At 44.0% G+C, this 20,262-nt stretch overlaps 1 protein-coding gene across 6 annotated transcripts; it reads right to left on the reverse strand.

The window, feature by feature from the left end:
• Window positions 1-2,014: 2,014 nt before the first annotated feature.
• CCDC77 (coiled-coil domain containing 77) lies at window positions 2,015-19,927 on the reverse strand. 6 transcript variants are annotated; one of them, XM_048829053.2, is made up of 12 exons: window positions 19,807-19,927; window positions 19,209-19,263; window positions 16,685-16,874; window positions 14,780-14,922; window positions 13,165-13,261; window positions 10,752-10,824; window positions 10,356-10,453; window positions 8,535-8,683; window positions 7,692-7,938; window positions 6,464-6,589; window positions 6,181-6,333; window positions 2,015-3,740 (listed from the first exon to the last, which is right to left on the reverse strand). In XM_048829053.2, exons 2-12 carry the CDS (start codon window positions 19,244-19,246, stop codon window positions 3,594-3,596), a joined length of 1,461 nt encoding a protein of 486 aa, XP_048685010.2. In that variant the 5' UTR covers window positions 19,247-19,263; window positions 19,807-19,927; the 3' UTR covers window positions 2,015-3,593. The 6 variants fall into 6 exon arrangements, with proteins under 6 accessions (XP_048685010.2, XP_048684994.2, XP_048685019.2 ...); XM_048829037.2 differs by having other exon boundaries at window positions 16,685-16,901; XM_048829062.2 differs by lacking the exon at window positions 19,807-19,927 and adding an exon at window positions 19,764-19,796.
• Window positions 19,928-20,262: the final 335 nt, after the last annotated feature.

Here is a 20,262-nt window from a genome sequence, read left to right on the forward strand (position 1 = left end):
GATATGAAGACATCAAGAGAGAGAGAATCCACCATTTCCCTTGATAGTTTGTTTCAATGGTTAATCACCCTCACTGTTAAAGATTTGCATCTTATTTAAATTTGTCTGGTTTCAGTTTTCAGCCACTGGGTTCTGTTATGCCTTTCTCTGCTAAAGAGCCCTTTAGTATTTGGTATTGTCTGCCTGTTAAAGTACTTACACACTGTAATCAAGTCACTTCTCAATCTTCTTTTGAGAAGCTAAACAGATGGAGATCTTTAGGTCTCACTGCAAGGCATTTTCTTGACTATAGCCATAAAAATAGTCATTCTCCAATGTTTTAACATCCCTTTTAAAATGTGGATACCAAAATCGTACGCAATATTCTGGTATCAGTCTCACCAATGCTGTATACTTCTCTACTCCTATTCACTAATCCCTTGCGTATACATTCAAAGATCACATCATTAGCTCTTTTTGCCACAGGATTTCACTGAGAGCTCATGTTGAGTTGCTTGAGCTGCTCTACTCTGACCCCTAAATCCTTTTCAAAGTCCCTGCTCTCCAGGATACAGTTCCCCTATTCTATAGGTATAGCCTGCATTCCTTGTTCCTAGTTGGATAACTTTGCATTTGGCTGTAATAACATACATTTTGCTTGAATGGGTCTGGTTTACCAACCAGTCCTGATGGGTCTGTCTGATGGCCTTCTCCTTATTATGTACCACTCCGCCAGACTTTGTGTCATCTGCAAATTTTATCAGCAGTAATTTTATATTTACTTCCAGACCATTGATTACGATGTTAAATACATTTGGCCTAGTACCTTTCCCCATGAAACCCCACCAGAAACACTCCCATTTGATGATGATTCCCCATTGGCTACTACTTTTTGTGATCTGTCAGTGGCACAGTGATCGGTTATTTAGAGTCACTTTTGAGCTTTGGGCCCCTGGCTTGGTTTGTTTTGGAAACGGACATTGGAAGCAATGCTTTTAAATATACATCACATGAATTTATCAGATATAGGAAAAACAAAAGTAACACTTTGTGCCTTCTGCCCTTGGAGGTGACCTATGACAGTTTCCAAAATAAAGAAAGGGATTTACAGAGTCAACATTAGTATAACTTTTGCAGCGGGGAGGGGTTCACGTCCCAGGGACACACTGAAAATAGAAAGAAAAGGAGTGGCACTTTTGGCACCTTAGAGACTAACAAATTTATTTGAGCATAAGCTTTCGTGAGCTACAGCTCACTTAGCTTGGGCAGCACTTGGGTTTTGCTGGATAGATGCCTTGGTGGCACAGCAGTACCGTGAGGTTTGCTTTGCCATACGCACAGGGCCATTGCCTCGCTGCTGGGTTTTGCCTTTCACATGACATTCAGTACTGGAAATAGGGAGCTGTGAAGAGAGAAACGTATTTAAATAACCCGGGATTAAACAACGTGCATCTACTGGCTGTCATGTGAAGAAATGCAAATATCAAACGCGATGAGCAATTCCTTAACTCGGAGGAATTTGACAAATTGACAAAGCTCAGGAAACTGCTGTGCTGACTTCTTATGAGCAAAAACTTAAGGTAGGTGGAAGCTGCAGCACAAGCAGTTAATATTCCATTACACAGTGTGCTGCAGTAAGACCATCAGGAGCCAGATTTTGATATCCTAACTCACAGTGAGAGCATATGAGAACTCCCATTGACTTAAGGGAACTCTTGTTTAGTAAGGTGAGACTATTAGGACCTCTAGCCACAGGAATATGCCCCCACCCACCTGGTTAATTTGCAGGTATTGTCAGACGCAGCAAGCCTGTTACAAAGAGAATGCACCAGTGCAAGAGGACCCTTTGCCTCACCTTCCTCTCACACACAGTATGAGCCAGGACCCACTTTGGCTACCACCCACCAGCCTGACTAAGGTTGGCTATAGTTATCCCAGGAGTGCTAGCAGTAGATCTGACTGGAACGGGGAGGAGGCACCTGTGTTAGCCACACCCTTCAAAGAGAGAAGAAAGGGAACCCCTTGACAAGGAATCTTCCAACTTCATTTTTAATTGTAAAAGTCTGGATTACAAAAATAAAAAAAAATAAAAATCACAAAAATTGATTCTTTGTCCAGTAAAAAAAAAATAAATTCATGGCCCTGGTGGGGTATGCCAGAAATCCCAGAAAGGGATCAGCTTTCTGGCATCACATTTGGCAAGAATGGTATAGAGTTACAGCAAGAAACTCTATCAAGGCACTGAGACATCTTTATAAACAGGGTAAGTCTTCTTCCCTTAGTTTGTGTGTAGGAAGAAGTAAGGTGGTGAGTTTAAGTTACAATATGCTGGATTACAAATAAAGGACTGTATACCCTGCAAATACAACTAGGCTTTAGACTAGTTACAAACTACTGCTAAGGTCTAGCCGATACTCCAAACTGAAATCATCTTGTTAGTTGGTTTGGGGACAAGGGTCATGCAACCAGGGTTGTATTTATAGTATAAACAAGCTCTCTGGCCTCAACTGCTCTAGCCTTTATGCTCCTTCAGAAGTTTTCCACCATTGTTACTGCCCATTTATATCCCGCAGCAGTGAGAGGTGCCAGTGGCTGCTAGTAGTTTAGCCACTGTGTTGTTCAGAGCTGTAGGGTTAGACAACACTGGCAGTTAAAAGGGCAATGGCTGGTCTATATCAGGACTTCCACCACTGGGGGAGATGAACTGATGGTGCCTAGAGTGGGACCTTTGAGGGGAAAAAAGGCATTAGAGGCGACACAGCTTTGGAGTGGGGGGTAAGAGAAGGTTGGTGGAGGTTTGAGAAGAGATCTCACAAAAGAAAGAGCTTCATAATGTGAATGTTTCCCTTTCTGGCCTGTCCAGGCTGGCAGAGAATCATGGGAAGAGAAGCAATTTGAAAACACGGTTATGCTGCCCTGGATATACAGGACTTCAGAGTGTTTAGGCAGAATTAAAATAGACACTTTCTAGATTAAGTAGGTATCTTGTTTAGAAAATGCAAATTATGTCCTGGGTGCATTAGACATCATAATAAGGTTTAGGGTTAGGGTTTGTCTTTGTTTAAAAACTGCTTTTCTTAATACAGTTCCCATTACTGTAGAACAGGGCCTTATACAGTCCCTCGCTTCTAGAACAGCAACAGGAGAGAACACTTGAGTCCTGGAGGACTAGTTCCTCTCCATGATTATTAGTTACACATGTAGCTTTTGTTGTTTTTGGCTGCATTCTGGACAACAGTACATTTTGCCCTGTGCTCATAGTAGGTGAAGGTGCCTAGAGGCTGTAACCATGTCCTATGGAAACATTATATAAGTTACACGAGGACTTCAATACAATCTACAAATGATCTCATCGATTAGGAAAGGTAGTAGAGCAAGGCATGCTAAGATGAAAGTAATGCCCCGCCCCCCGCAACCTAGCATTAAATTCCACAAACTATCCAAGCCCCACAGCACACTGATATACTGTTGATTCACAGCAGGTTACGTGTTCTTAAGTTTCTGTCACAGGATGCTGGAAAGCAGATTTATGGAAGTTTTCCTTGAGAATGTGACCTTCCTAGTCTAGCACTGGTCATGTTCTGTGCACCGTTGTGCTGGGTCATACATCTGTGTCAGCAGATCCGTAACTCGTTCTCCAAGCCATAGATTTTTGCCTTTAGGTTTCTTAGCTCCCCTTGAATTTTCCTTGTTCGTCTGTTCCCTTGGCGGACCTCATGCAGAATTGCAAGGTCCTGGTCTGGGCCAATGTTCATGGTCACCTAGAGAGAGGAGAAAAAAAAACAAACCAGAAAGACTTGGTATGTGGTGTATGATCTGGAGAAAATTATGAAGAGAGCAATCCTGTCCAAGGAGATTCATTGTACCTAGCAAGGGGAACTACAACCAGTGTGTCTGAGCTGCCCTGACATCATACATGGAACGAAGCTCTAGGATGGAGTGTAGATAATGGAGGTGTCTTGTTAGTATCATGGGGGTGTCCTACCAGTGCAATGGAAGAGGGATCTCTAAAGTGTAACCTGAAATGTATCAGTAAATGGTCAGCTGTTTAACAAATCATTTCCAGTATAATTTAAAAGGACTCATTAAAATGTGACAAATTATATATTTATTACCCAGCTTTTTTGTACTTAAGTCTCAATCGTAGTCTCAGGAGACATCCTCTACAGGTGGTAGTGAGGATATCTTCTTGCCTTGGCAGAAGACTGCATTTGGTTATCGAATAGTTCTTTTTGATGTAGAATAACCAGAATGATTTAGGATCATGGTTGTTATGTCTAACCCAGTGGTTCCCAAACTTTAAACAGCCCGCGAACCCATTTCACTAAATTGTAAAATCTTGTGAACCCCCTCCTAAAAATGAATATTTCCAGGGATTTAAGTTTATATTTTCTCAGTGTGATGGATGCGCTTGCTTTGTTCTACATAACTCTTGGAAGTCTGGAACCACTGGAGAAAGAAAGTCTCAGGTCTGGTTCGGTATCAAGTCTGTTTCTGTATTTGGTTTTCAGATGTGCATAGGAAGAAAACGCTTTCTCGTATAAGTACGTTGTTGAAAATGGTAACAAAACTACAGCAGCTTTTTCTGCCAGAAGGGGGTACTCATTTCTTAAACTCAGCCAAAAGTTGATCAATGACAGATTTCTGAAACTCCTTTTCAGTTCGTAATCACAGGACATCTCAATCAATTTCTCTTTTGCCTCAGTGTTCAATATCGGTGTTGAGAAAGTGGTATCCTCAAAAGGGTTGCAGATCCAGTCATTATCGCCTGACATAGCTGGAAAGTATTCCCTGAAAGTTGTGCAAAGTCCTTTTAGGTGTGCAATTATATTGGTTTTATTGCACTGATCCAACTGAAGTTTATGTTCTGCCAGGAAGTCATGAAGATTACTGAAACACTCAGTTGATTGTTTTCCAAACAGCTTTACTTCCACCACAAGGTCCGTCCCTAGGAGGGTGTCCTGCAAGGGACAAGTTAGCTTGGACCACCCCCCACATACAGCGTGGCCCCTGCTCACTCTACCCTCGATGCCAACTTCCCCTGTCTGACAAGGACAGAGGTCTGAGCTGCCACCTGCGCACCTGGGGTCTCAGCTGCCGCCCTTCCCATACAGGGCTCAGGCTACTGGCCCTGCGCCGGGGTCTGGGCTGCCAGCTCCGCACTCCAGTGGGGTCCAGCAGTAGGAGCCCCACGATCACCCCGGTCAACTGAGCTCCACTGAGCTCGGGCTGCCAGCCCCGCAGACTGCTCGGGCTCGGGCTGGCGGCCCCGCAACCAGGTCCCACCTGCTGCCTCCAATGTCCGGGGTCCTCTGGCCGCCATTAGTGAAATTTTTCTGGTGAACCCCCGTAACGTTCTGCGAACCCCCCAACGGTTCACGAACCCCAGTTTGGGAACCATTGGTCTAGCCTGTATGTTGTATTTTATTAATGCACCCCCTTGTGGTCATGGATGTAATAAGAATAGGACAATACAATTAGGCTGAAATAATTAACTAGGTATTGACGTGGATTTGATTAACCATTTCCTTTTCTTTTCTTAATTTCTGCAAGTTAACCATTTCTTGTGGTATCATTTGAATAACCCTTGCTAAGCAGGATATTCCCGAAGTCATTATATTCAATGTATGACCAGCTGAACTTACTTCTGCACTTTGAGCCCTAATTCTTTGCACCAAGTACTCAGGTCTGCTCCCACTGAGCTTGATGACAAAGCTCTCACTGACTTCACTAAGAGCAGAATCAATATCTAGAACTGTCAGGAGAAAAGCCAAACAGGTCTGCAACACTCCATACAGAATATACTTCTGCAGTTAATACTTACTTGCCTCACAATTGTGTTGGGAGAATCAGATTTTGTAAAGTGCTTGGAGATAGCAGATGAAAAGCCTTAAAGAAGTAGCATAACTAGGTGCCTTAACTACATCCACTGTATAATCACACCAATCTCTAGTAATCTGGATGCCTATTCAATTAACAACTATGAATATTTTTCTCTTCACAATATACATATAACCTGTAACTTTCCATAACACTGAAAGGTACCATATGTTACAAGTCTCTAAAGGCCCAAGTAAGAAAAAACAGGAATTTCCAGTAACTTAGGCTCCAAAGATTTGAATATTCAACCCTGACACTTCTCCCCCCACCCGCTGGGCCAATACCATCTCAGCCCTTGCCCCAAAGATGATCAATTATTACCTTGAAGAGCTGTTTCTCTATGTCCTTCAACCTCTGTCTAAGTTGCTTGATGTCATTCTTGAAGCCCTCCACCTCCATGCTACGCCGTTTCTCCAGGGCCTCATATCGTTGGGTCATTAGCCGCAAACGCTTCCCCATCTTCTCTGAGCGCTCCTGGGGATAGGAAAGCACAATAGAATTTGTAGAGAAGGGCACCATCAACAAACATGAATATGGAGAAGGGGAAATCAGACAGCCCCAAGAGGCTGCAAACCCATCCCGCAGCAGCAGACAGAGGAGTTACCTTGAAAAGCTCTCGGCTAACATCTCCTTCTTCACGAATTCTAGCCAGCTCACCCTCCAGAGCAACACACTGCTCTCGGTACATATCTGCCAATCGATGCACCTGTGTTAGCTGCTCCTGTAAGGACTGGAGCCCAGGAGAAAGAATTAGCATTAATAGATGCTGGAGGCAGGTAGCCAGTACACACAGCACTTCCCTCCCTAAAGAACAAAGGTGGGACGCAAGAAAATTGTCACAACTCTGTGAGTGCTCTTTGGTGGAGATATCATGACAGAAAATAACCAAATGAGTAACCCTAGAAATTGGAGTTGGTGCAGGTAGCCAGACAAGAAAGATTAGAGATCTAAGAATGCCAAAACTCCTTCAAATTACAGGATCAACTCTGTTCAGATGAGACATTAAAATACAAAACAAACATGGTTCTAGCCACCATGTAGTCATTAGAACCCACAACCCTTTTAAAAAAAAAACCACAAAAAAAAGCAAGGGTTGGTCCCACTGTCCTCAGTCAAAAATTCCCCATCTCACCTCTGTTTGATTGCTGCTCTCCATCTCAGAGGTGGCTGCATTTCAATGGTGGATAAAGGAATTACTTCAGGTATATACTGTGGTTAGTAAACTATTATGGGTACATGTAATATGAGGGCAGTACAAGTTCCCATGGTTCTCCCTTCAAGTACATTAGTGGCTGAAGAAAAAAAAACCTGACAGCTGGATGGGAGCAGCAGAATTGTGAGTGGCATTATTCCCAAAAAAGCAGTGTTCTCACAACAGCAGGCAAAACACAGAGTGTTCTTACTACCAACAGTCAGCAGAATTTATTCCAAAGGATGGTTGCCCATTTCATGCTTGGAAATATCTAGTCCTAATAAAGAGTTTGAGAGCTGTGCAACGATATGCCACTTGGCAGGTGGAACAAGCTGAGGAGCTACATGCTTGTTTTGGGTGTGGAAGGAGTGGGGGATATTAGTCTTGTGAGACAAAACCCCGTGAAGCGCCATTATAAACTAACAGAGTTCTGGCTTCATAGCATTTTCTCTTTAAAGTTAATAAGCAACAACATTCCCTGTAAAGTGCATCTTTCTATGCCTCAGTCAGCATAACAAATGTATCCTGGGAACAGGAAACACCAGTTTCTCCGTAAAGTACCATGGTGAGATCCAATCCTAGACTCTCAAACCTCCATCCATAAACAGGTGGATTTCTTTTCCAAGGGAACAGCAATTACCTTGAGTTCTCCACTCTGTGCTTTCCACATTTCACTCTCTGCTTGAGAAATCGGCTTGATGTCTCTCTCCTTCTTCTTCTCTCTCTCTGGCTCCCTGCTGATGACAAGCTGATCCCTGTTTACATCAAGCTTCCTCAACAGACAGTCCTTCTCTGCCATCCATGATTTCTCATTGGCTCGTGCATCGAACTTCAGCTGAAGGAAGTCACGCGTGCTCTCATACAGCAGGTTTTGAGTCTGATGGAGCCTGAAGACAGGGATTGAACTAAAGTAATAATATCACTGCCTTCCCCAATTCCCTTCATCATTCACCTGTACTCTCACTGGGAGTTGGAGTGGGCATGGGATGAGAGAGGCCAGGAGCTTCCCTCGCATACTTTCAAGGGCCAAGTTCTCCAGGGATGAAAGAGGATTTTTAGTTTATTCAATCAATTACATACAAAGCAACTGACCAAATACTCTGCTTTTCTGCCTATTCGGACATGGCTACACTGGAAACTTCAAAGCGCTGTCGTGGGAGTGCTTCTGCAGCAGCGCTTTGAAGTGCAAGTGCAGTTGTGCGCGAGTGCTGGGAGAGAGCTCTCCCAGCGCTCTTAGTATTCTACCTCCACGAGGAGATTAGCTCCCAGCCCGGCTCCCAGCGCTTGGAGCCCATTTACACTAGCGCTTTAAAGCGCTCTGACTTGCTGCGCTCAGGGGGGTGATTTTTCACACCCTGAGCCAGCAAGTTAGAGCACTATAAAATGTAAGTGTAGCCAAGCCCTTAGGTTGCAAACCTATAGGTGATATTTATATTTTGGGTTTCCTGCCACGATTAAACCAGAACCATTCTCTTGCACTCACTTATCTGTCAGGGTTTTGATCTTGTCCTGGTCCCTCTGATGCTGGACTTGCACTTCCTCTACGTGAATCCGCCTGTCCTCTAGCAGTGCATCAAGCTGCTCTTTGGATAACCGGGTCTGCTCTTCCATCTGAGCCTGCAGGGCCTCTACCTGGATTGGCACACAGGGAAGGCATAGAGTGAGATCATACACCAGGCATGCTGCCCTGCTTGAGAGCCCTGTTTAAATTCCAGGTTAGGCACAGACACAGTGAGAAAACACCCCCTGCCCTATAATGCTATATTATATAGGTCTAATTTCTCTGCAGGCCTTGAAGTTAGGAGCAATCTGCTTTGGAGATCTAGAAGTTTCCTGTAACAGATTTCCCTATCCCATGTGAGAGGCACACTTTACAGAAGGTGGGCCAGATTCTTCATTCATTTCCTGCATTGGGCACAGGAAGGAAAGTGATGGGGCAAAGGTGAATTTAAGTCACTTTTGTGCATCACTAATTCTGGCCCCTGTTGCAATTTAGAGCAGCACTGGGGCTCTCATCACCCAAAAGCTTTTCTTGTTTCATGCCAATCTTACTGCCCTTGTAAATCCATTGCAGAGAGAGCTAAATAGATTGGGAGTAAGTGGGAGGCATTGCCAGGGTAGCATAAAGTGGAGATGGGCATGCCCAGTGTAAGGATAGAGGGCATAGGAAAGCAGCATATTTGGCTGTTATATAAACCCATGTGTGACGCTGTATGGAATATGTGGAACACCAATATTATAAAATTGCAAGGAATCTGATCAGATACGCCATGTGATGTAACTGCAAAAATGTTACAAACATAAACCAGATTATCATACTTGGCAAACTGTATCACCTTTGTATTATGAGTTATAGATATATAGGGTATATATCTGTATTTCAAACTGGTGTTATGCATCTGGATGACACCCCCAGACAGATTGCCATAAGCATCACCTAGCCTGCTTGATGGCCCATCAAGGGACATCAGCTGTATAATAAACCCATTAAAAGATCAGGGACCACATCTGATGAGCCAGGAAGCCATGTATGGGCATGCCTAAGACAGAAAACTCTAAAGTTTTTCCATGTGCTGTGAAACTTGTGTTTGGAACACAGGAAGTGCAAGCTTCATGGCAAAAGAATATAAAAGGCATTATGAATCTTCTCCATTTTGTCTTCAATTCCGCTTCCGACCTCTGGAGTAAATTTTCTATAACTGAAGCTCTGAAGAAAGGACTGAACGACCCATCCAAGCTGTGGATATGTTCTAGAGGGACTTTCAAGCCAGCACACTCACCAACACTGCTAAAAACCTGATACAATATGGACTTTGTAGTCTGTTGTATGTACCAAATTGCTTTACCATTTAACAACTCATCTTGTTCTTTCTTTTATAATAAATCTTTAGTTTTAGACACTAAAGGATTCGCTGGCAGGGTGGTATTTTGGGTAAGATCCAAACCTACACTGACGTGGTAAGGTGGCTGTCTCTTCAGGTCAGAAGAACATTTTGTATATGTGAGCAGAGTTTTGATATAACTCCTCGTACTGGACCAAGGTGCTGATTGGGAGCCAGAGAACTGGAATGCAGTAAGGGGGCTGTGTGATTCCCATGTCCTCCCCTCCCCCCTTTTTCTTGATAACCAATGTAGGGCTCAGCAGCAGTTTGTGACTGGTTGGTGAGTGTTAACCACCGGTCTTTGGGAAAATCTGTTCTCCCTTTTGCAGCATGCCCTGACCTTGCCATTTCCAGTGAAGGCACCCGTGTCACACCATGCATGGGCAGAAGTTGCATCTGTTGAGCAGTAAATGCTTTTTTACCTGCAGTAAGAGTGTTTGATTGTCTCTGTGATATCTCTCAGGACTTTCTGGTTTCTCTCGTTTTGCTGCTGGTTTTGATGTGCTTCTTTTAGTGCCTGCTGCAGAGAACAAGATTAATTGAGATAACTACTCCACTCCTTTCTCCGAGCCTATGCGTGAGACTTTGCCCAGCAGGGAATATTGTAGATGTGCTGGCTGCCCTGAAGGAAAGGAAGAGCTTGCAGCTACTGCACCACAGCATCTTCCAGCAGAAGTCACGGCAGGAAACATTCTAGCACTGGCTTTGGGGAGCTCATGGCGACTGCACGCTTTTCACACATCCAGCACTATCGTGATATTCAGCCACCCTCCAAGTACTTGTCTTTTGGCTGGTATGGAAAGTCACTTTTGGGGTACCTGTTCTAGAAGTGTAAGTATTGCTCCGTTCATGTGGATCCCTCGATTTGATTGGTTTTTGAGGAACGGTGACCTACAGGAGCAAAAACAGATCTGTTACCTGAACGTCCTGCATTCTGTTCTCTGAGCCCATGCATCAAGAATGAATACTAGAAGGGTGGGAAGAGACTTAAAAGAGCAGCATGCCCATCAGTGCAGCAGGAGCAAGGTAAGGACATTTACAAAAGGAATATCAGTGTTGAGAGCAGATGCCCACGGCGATGGGGCTGCTTGAACATCACATTTTCCACCTCTTCCGCCATTGTATAGTTCTCAATGATTGGGGATTGGTCCTGTCTTTACTGACTTCAATGGGAACAGGATCAAGCCTGTCATAAATATAAAGGGAAGGGTAAACCCCTTTAAAATCCCTCCTGGCCAAAGGAAAACTCCTCTCACCTGTAAAGGGTTAAGAAGCTAAAGGTAACCTCGCTGGCACCTGACCAAAATGACCAATGAGGAGATAAGATACTTTCAAAAGCTGGGAGGAGGGAAAAAAACAAAGGGTCTGTGTGATGCTTTTGCCGGGGACAGAACAGGAATGGAGTCTTAGAACTTAAGTAAGTAATCTAGCTAGGTATGTGTTACATTATGATTTCTTTAAATGGCTGAGAAAATAGCTGTGCTGAATAGAATGAATATTCTTGTCTGTGTGTCTTTTTTGTAACTTAAGGTTTTGCCTAGAGGGATTGTCTATGTTTTGAATCTAATTACCCTGTAAGGTATTCACCATCCTGATTTTACAGAGGTGATTCTTTTTTTTACTTCTATTAAAAGTCTTCTTGTAAGGAAACTGAATGCTTTTTCATTGTTCTAAGATCCAAGGGTTTGGGTCTGTGGTCACCTATGCAAATTGGTGAGGATTTTTACCAAAACCTTCCCCAGGAAGTGGGGTGCAAGGGTTGGGAGGATTTTGGGGGGAAAGACGTGTCCAAACTACGTTTTTTCAGGAACCCAGATAAAGTTTGGTGGTGGCAGTGGAAATCCAAGGGCAAAGGGTAAAATAATTTGTACCTTGGGGAAGTTTTAACCTAAGCTGGTAAAAGTAAGCTTAGGAGGTTTTCATGCAGGTCCCCATATCTGTACCCTAGAGTTCAGAGTGGGGAAGGAACCTTGACAAGGCCTTTAGCAGAAGATCCAGCATTCAGATGTGGGAGGGAAAGGAAGAGCAACAGTGTGCTTTTTTTCCTCCACTTACCCTCTTGCCAACTGGTGGACTGCGAAACATATGTATAACAAATCTACGTATACCCATACACTTAAACCCAGGAAGAAATCAAAGGCAAGAACTACCTGCTTGGTGCAGCTATTGATCCAGATCTACCTTGTGTGCTGAGATCCACTCAATGCAAGAAGAAAAAGCAGCCATCAGGGAGCTGATACAGTTCCCTCGTTCTCATGGTGCTTCTGCAATGGCTCCAGCTCCAGCATTTGCACCAGCTGGCCACAATCCCCCAAGACACAAATATGCTAGTAAGGAATTAGCTTTGGACATGTCCCTTTCCCACTGCCTCTGCCAGGGCCAGTTAAACTATCCGAACCAACTGAAAGCTCCCACACACAAAGGAAATTCAGGGCTGCTTTCCGGGACTTTTGCACAACCTGAGCAGTGAAGATGGCAGCAAGCAGCCTTTTAAAGCTTTTTTTTTTTTTTTAAAGCAGATTACACAACCGGGAGCCAATCACGCTCTCTGGCGGGAAATTAAAAACAAAATAAATACATAAATAAATAAAAGGGGTGGGGGAGAGAGGATGGGGGACAGAAGCCCAGCCTGCATGGGCAAGCCCCAAAACAAGCAACACACTACTTAAAGAAATGAATAGGCAATTACATACACAGAAGCAGCTTATATAGGCTTGCTGGGCACCACCTTGGCAGCCTGCAGGAGGGACTAGACAACAGTAGAGAATCTGGCCCACTATTTCAAGTCTCACTCTGCACCCTCACATCATGGGAGGCCCTGCTTTTTGCCCACCCTTCATGCCGTGCATCACAGCCGTGACCTTTCTGGTCAAACGGGACTACATACACCCAACTTCAGATCCCCTATACAATGCTGCGGAGAGTCACCACTCTTGAAACTTGGCACACTTACTCTCCTGGAGGACAACATACTTCCTTTGCAGCTCTCCTGCGCAGGAAATGAAACCCAGATTTCCCAACACTAACTACCAAGACAGTGGGAAGGCCTCACTCTGTGTCTCGAGTCCCAGCGCTAGTTTATTACAGTGTGTATCAGACCAACACAAAGCCAGCTGAATTTCAAACATCCACATTTTCTGGCAACTCACTGCGTAGAGCTTCTAGGGGCTGAACCCAAAGCAAAGTCTGCCAGAAAGGTGGCAAACGGGCATTCCCAATGAATGGTCTTACCTTGTGTGGAGGCTCCTTATGAAAATACGTAATTTCTCCTGTGTCTGTTCCCACCAAAGCCAAGAGATGCTGAATCTTTTTTCTGTCTTCTAGCTCCCTGGAATTCATGGAGAAGCATCAGCACATTTCTATTCCAAAATACATCAAGCCTGTACTCTCTCTAGAGGTTTGTTACTGTAGTTAAATGAGCAGCTCTAACCTGTTCTTCAGATTGTCACAGCCCATGAGACAATGTTGTCCTTAAGCCAGACTGCAAGAGACCCAGTTAACACTGAAGATGAATGGGAGGAGTTTCCATTCTGCTGGTGCACTGAGGAATTCCCCTTTTAGAACTGCCTGATAGTCGTACATGGGCTTATATAGGGATGGCAGATACTGAAAGGATATGGACTGTGAATTTATTAATAAAAGCTCATAGTCCAGGGGGAATATGACCTAGTTAGGAAGACTTCAATCCTGTAGTTATTCTGCTTTTCAGAAGATTGAGAAACCTCCTTTGCCTTAGAAGCTCATATATTCCACCACAATTTTACCTAGGGAGGTGGTGGAATCTCCTTTCTTAGATATTTTTAAGGTCAGGCTTGACAAAGCCCTGGCTGGGATGATTTAGTTGGGGATTGGTCCTGCTTTGAGCAGAGGGTTGGACTAGATGACCTCCTGAGGTCCCTTCCAACCCTGATATTCTATGATTCTATGATAATCCGGAATGTGATGGATATACAGGGTTTTAGGATATACAGGGTTTGAGGGTACACAAGAACACTACCAGCCACACATAAAAGGAGACCCCATCAAGCCAACCAAAAACTGCTGAGATTAATTCCCATCCGGAGTTCAGAAGCATCTTAGGGAGGCATGTGCTACTGAGAGCTAATTTGGTGCAGCTGAGCCTATTCAGGCTCATTACCTTAACACAGACAAACAAGGGGTGTTGACCAGAAGACAAAACAGGTAGCTCTGGGAAAACGGAGGAGTTACCCTCTTTGGTCTGTGTTTTCTATGAGTTTCCTGCTTCTAAAACTGCATAGAAGAAATGCAGCTAAAGAATTATGCCAAGCTCATGTCAAGTTGAGTTAAACCAGAACCTCCAAGCTGAAGTAGGTGATTTTGTGATTGAACCGGACCCGTTGGTAAACTTTCGCTCTTTGTTATACCAAGTCCCTGTTTTGTGGGCCTGTGTTCTGCAGCAAGATCCTTGGTTTCTCTGGTACAGCAGACTAGGAGTCCTGCAGCACAGTCATTTCACATTTTAAAAAAGGAAGTTTGTAATAATTGTATAATAGTCAGTACAGTAGATCTGCATAGAAGGGAGGAGCAACAGCAGCATTTCTTTTGTCCAGTTCAGCATTTGGGAGGATTGCATTGGGCCTGATCCTCAGAAGTGTGGCATACCTGCCATTTTCACTGACTTTAGACCCATAGTGAGATTAATAACAACTTGTACTATAGTGCCTAGGTGCTGCAGTTATAGAGCAGGACACTGCAATCTGCTGTACAGACACAGAACAAAAAGCTTTCAAGATGGCTCTACTAATTCATGTGGCTTCCAGAAACACTACCTACCCATGAGAAACAGCGAAGAAAACTCTTCCCCCCACCATCTCCAGCTCTGCACCTGATTTTCAGCCGATCATTCTCAGCGTAGAGGCGCAGCACATGTTCCCTTTCCTGGAAGAGGTAAACTTGCATGTCACTCAAAGCCGTCTGTAACTCGGCAATCTCCTGTTCCCGTTGACGCATTTCCCACTGTAGTTTGTGCTATGGAGAGAAAACAGGGCATGTAAAATGGTACTGACAACAGAGACAAAGAGCATCTTTTGCCTCAGATGACCCGAGTCTGCATCTAAAACTAGCAGCTGTTAGTGTGTCAAATGACTAGCCTTGGTAGAATTTTGTTTTTATTTATAATTGATGAATACTACAGAATTTTATTTTTTATCAATTTAAGTTTTCAGGAATGAGTAAAATTATGTTGTAAAGCATTTTTTTCAATTTTTATCACTTTTAAATTTTCCACAGTTGCTGGAGCTTATGGGAATGGGGAACGTCAGACAACACTGATGACAGCAGACATTGAGATTCAAAACATTAAAGCTTTATAACCATTAAAACATCAATTATCATATGTCAAAACATACAAAGTAAACAGCCTTAAATCAAATTCTAATAAGTTCTCAAGTGGCATTTTTCTTACTTTGCTTATCTGTAAAGTTTGATCATTGATGGAAATATTTTTTTTCATCTGTTTGTGTGTGTACCTTGAAATAAATTTATCAACATTTACTGAAACTAATTCTTCCAAGTTCACAAATGACTCTTAAATTGGATCACCAAACTTTAACCAGCAGAGGGCAGTATTGGCAGCTTGTCTGGAGAAGACTTCAACAGCAAGCTCCTGCCCATGGAGACTGTAGCTCCCACCATGCAATGCTCTGCCTCGATCCAAGTGATCATGAAGTATTAAACAAGATGGAGCAACCTATCCTAGATGTTATTCTCAAAAACCTCCCATGGGTTAAGGTTGGGGTACTGCAGGGTTTAATAATAAGTGTTCTGACCAATTACAAAACTGGCTCAGTGATCATGGTTTTCATGGGGGAGAAGTAACTAACTCTCAGAAGAGCATTCCTGTAGGAGAGGATCCTGGGAGACCTGCAGTGTTTAGCGCCTTTCCCCACTTTTGACCCAGATGTGCAACTGAGATATTTCCTACATCTCCTGAGGGTTCTCAGTCTGTTTTAGAGATGGCTGATTCATGAGCAGCTCAGTGTATAATGTTTTAAAAGGTGATCACTCCTCTCCCAGACACCTCCTCAGTAGAAAAAGTGCCAATTTTACAGGACACAGCTATACATCTGCTTGATGTAGTGTGGCATTAGGAGATCATCCGGCTTGTTAGAAGAGGCTCCATTTTATAGGATAGTTTTTACTTAGATTATAAGCTCTTTGGGCTAGGAACTATTTTTATGACGTTTGTACAGCACCTAGCACAATGAGGTCATGGTCCATGACTGGGGCTCCCAGGTGCTACTGCAATAAAAATAAAGTCTGTCCCAATAAAACGCTCATTAATTTTGGCCAAATGACCATTCACTCTTCACAGGTCCACCGTGGAGTGCAGGGCAAAGGAAAAGGATAGTACAACAGACCAGGTGAACGTCTAACCCAGTGTTCAAAGGTTAAGAAAACCGCAAACAGCGTAAAGTCTTCCCACAAGTAGAGCCCAATAAGTAGAGGCTTCCCACAAGTAGAGCCCAATAAACTAAAACAAAAGGTCTTATCATAGTCAGCATTTCTCCCCACTGGCTCCTAAATTGGGAGACCAGATGGCCAGAATTCACTCAATTCTAGTGATTCAAGACATAGTGATTCCCCTTCAGCTCAGTCCTGCCACATTCCCCAGCAATTCCCGTCATAAATTATGTCAGCGATGTTAAGTCTTCAACTAAAGGAGAGTATTAACCCTTTCTCTGCCAACCAACAGTGTATATATGTAGTCCGTCACTAGTAAGCTATTTACCTGCTCATCATATGTTCCTTTGTACCTCTCTAGCCTTTTCAAAAGGTCCTCGTGTTCTTCATCAAACTCAGCGATCTTCTTGCGATAGTATTCCAGCAGCTCCCGGGAGGGACGGAGGAAGGCCAGGCGCTCGCTGATGGAAGGGAGAGGAGTAGAATCCCCCTGACTTGGAGTTGGAGAATTGGTATATCTGGAGGAGACATGGGGGGCTGCCAATCTGGACAGAATAGTGGAAAACACACACACAAAAAATGCTGCTAAAACAATGAAGAAGAAGGAACCAATGGCCGTTCATTCATACAAGCTTACTGTACCTTACAATGGTGACTGTTCTTGTGGCAGAATTACTTTCTCAAAGTTTGAATTCCGCACAATAACTGCACTAGGATAATGTTAAAAATCTGATTTCAAGGATATCACCTTTTTTTTTTTTTAAATTGTGTTTAGCTGTAGTACTACAATACATTTAGTTCATATCTTCTCTGCCTCCAACAGTCTGAGCTCAAAATTACTAAAACAGGATGTGTGGCATTTTGGAGATACAAGAGCCTTAATGTGGAACTATGCAGTGTTATTGTAGCAGTGTTGGATATTAGAGACACAATGTGGGTGAGGTAATATTTTTTAATTGGACCAACTTCTGTTGGTGAGAGAGACAAGCTTTCGAGCTCCATAGAACTCTTCCTCAGGTGTGGAAAGGTACTCAGGATTTATGGCTTATTACAACCATCTGTAAACCACTAACCCCCCTTTCGGTGTTATGGCTACAGGGGTGTTAACAGGCTGCTTCACCTTGAATGGTCCCTTAGAATATGTGCTAACTACTTATTAACTAAATTGGTTAGTCTCTAAGGTGCCACAAGTACTCCTTTTCTTTTTGTGAATACAGACTAACACGGCTGTTACTCTGAAACCTGTACTTATGCTAAACTATCTGTTTGATCTTGTATTTAGTTGTGAAGGTCTTAGTACCTTTCCCAGACCTGAAGAAGAGCTCTGTGTAGCTCAAAAGCTTGTCTCTCCCACCAACAGAAGTTGGTCCAATAAAAGATATTACCTCGCCCACCTTGTCTCTTTAGTGTGGAACTGTTTGCTCACCCAAGTGTGGTAGGAAAGGAGGTGCCTGTTGGAGGAAAAGGGTGGGTAGTGGTTTTTGTGAGAGAAGGGTCAAGGGGAATGGGACAAGGTTGCTGGGGAGGGGGAATCTGAGAAAAAGCAGGGGCAGAGAAAGAATAAGGGTTACTGGGGGTAGTAGACAAGTCTGCTGCTAGACTGAAACACACAAAAAACAGACACTGGATAGAGGATAAACACTCAGAGGAAAAAGATGTGAGGTACCAATAAGCCATGTCAGTCTGCAGGGAAAGATGTCAGAGGTGACAGTATCAGAGCACTGAAGTGAAAGAGGAAGAGGGAGAGAAGAAAACTCCATTCAATCAGAAAAGATGTCTGACTGCTGAGTCTAATGTACATTCTCAGCATCCTACTGGATTATCACTGCTCCTTGATCCAACAGCAGCTAGAAATGATTTTACAAGTTCCGGTTCAACAGGAGACTGCATCCTTTCTTTTAAGCTGCACAGAAATAAAACCCTCACACTCTGACAGTGAGGGACAGAGAGAAACTTTTATGTGTGTGTATTTGGCACCTAAATAGGATACTTAGGGATACCCTAACATCACATATATATGTCGGCATGCAAAATCCACATGCGATTGTGATTCTAAGTTTTGGCACAAAAACTGTGCTTTGTGAATCATTAATTTTTAAATTTGGTATGTGGATGTGCATCTGTACACAGACCTCAGGCTTCGCTCTGAAAACTTGGCCCTTAGTAGCCATGTTGAGTAGACTGCCTTGGTTTTCAGATGTCAACTCTAAAAGGACTAAGAATAAGAAAGCAGCTTAACTACGTAATTATTTTCTAAACAAATCCATTGCCAGAACCTGCCTGGACACTTAGACCTCAAGAGCCAGCCAGATGCCTCATGAATGCATGAGACCAAAGTAATGGTGACACTAATGGGAACATCTAGGGATCTGTTATCAATATTGCTGTTCACATCAGGTTTTTGATATATAAGAAACCCAAGGAATTCAGGATCTTTAATCTCCAGATCTCTTAGGTGAGTGCTGAAGATACATTAATACAACCATTTTGTATAGCAGCTTTCACACAAACTGTAAATGACATTTCTTTAGAGTTAAATAATACAGTTATAAACAAACAATAGCAAAGGGAGAAAATAAGAAATATATTTATGGGTAAAAAAATGGTTTTAAATTATTTGAATTAGAGTACAGTTGAGGAGATGCAGAGGAGAAGACTCTTACAGCAACAGTAATAACACTATGGGATAGGAGAGATTGGACACTGGCGTTATATCAGCGTAACGAGTTGAAAAGGAAGATTGGCGCTATGCAATAGGATAGAGGTTAGAGCAAGTCCCAGGACAGCAATTTAGAAGCTAAATGAATGGGGAGGCAGTGGAACTGTCTGAGGATCGCTGCAGACATACTCACCTTTTGGAGGTGGGGGACATTCCTGGAGAGGAATCCATGGTGCTCACTCCACCACCTACAGAAGTGACAACAGTGTACATTTTAGTAGCAGAGAGCATATGGCCAGGTAGGACAGAAAAACATAGGAACACCTCTCTAGTGAGCTGTATGGAATAAGGGTCCCTGCTAGAACAATGACTAAGGCTGTGCCAGACATGCCCAGTGATGTTCAAAAACCACTGACTGGGTAGTATTTTTGCAGTTCCTTCTCAATTGTATGAAACTGGTCCCTAGATTCCTGTGGGGGGGGGGGGAAGGAGAGGGGAGACCCAAACACCTGCGAAACATTTAAGATTTTTCACTCAAAAAACATCCCTATGGCTATTGAGAGCCAACACCTTCCACTTTCTAGAGTTCTGAAATTTCCTATATTTCATATTGCCCTGTGCTGCCCCGCCCGCCGGCCAGTCCCGGTCCCTGCCCCGCACCCCAGCAGCGCCCCCTGCTGCCCCACCAGCCTGGAAGGGTGGACAGGAGCCGAGCCCCTGGCCTCCTCCAGGCCCCCGCTTCCCGCACCCTCTGCCGCCTCCCAGCAGCGATCCCAGGGCGCCGCCCTCACCTGCCGACGCGCGAGCCCACGCGCCAGCGGCGGCTCAACGGAAAAGAGCCCAGCCAACCCGGGCGGCAGCGCCAGCCAACCCCGAGCCGCTGCGGCGCCCAGGCCCGCCCCGGCCCGCTCGCCGCGCGGCGGGGCCAGCTCTGCGCAAGGCTCTCTGGGAAGCGTAGTCCTCAGCGCCCGCCGCGGGTGCCTGCGGGAGGCCGGTCCTCACAAGGGGGAACGGGGCGCTGTGTTTTGTACTTAGGAATCGGATGTTGGCTCTGCGTGCGGACCTTATCTCGATTTGCTATTTGAACGTGTTGGAACTGACAGGAAAAGTTGGAAATGAAAAAACACTGTAGGCGAAAAGAAAAAAACCCTGGACTTCCTGTTCCCATTCGTGTGTAGAAATTTTGAACTTTTCCCAATTTCCTGACCAGCTCTAATTTATGTTAAAATGTTACCGTGTACTGGTCT

Source organism: Caretta caretta, chromosome 1 (assembly GCF_965140235.1).
Source record: "Caretta caretta isolate rCarCar2 chromosome 1, rCarCar1.hap1, whole genome shotgun sequence".
Taxonomy (NCBI): Eukaryota; Metazoa; Chordata; order Testudines; family Cheloniidae; genus Caretta; species Caretta caretta.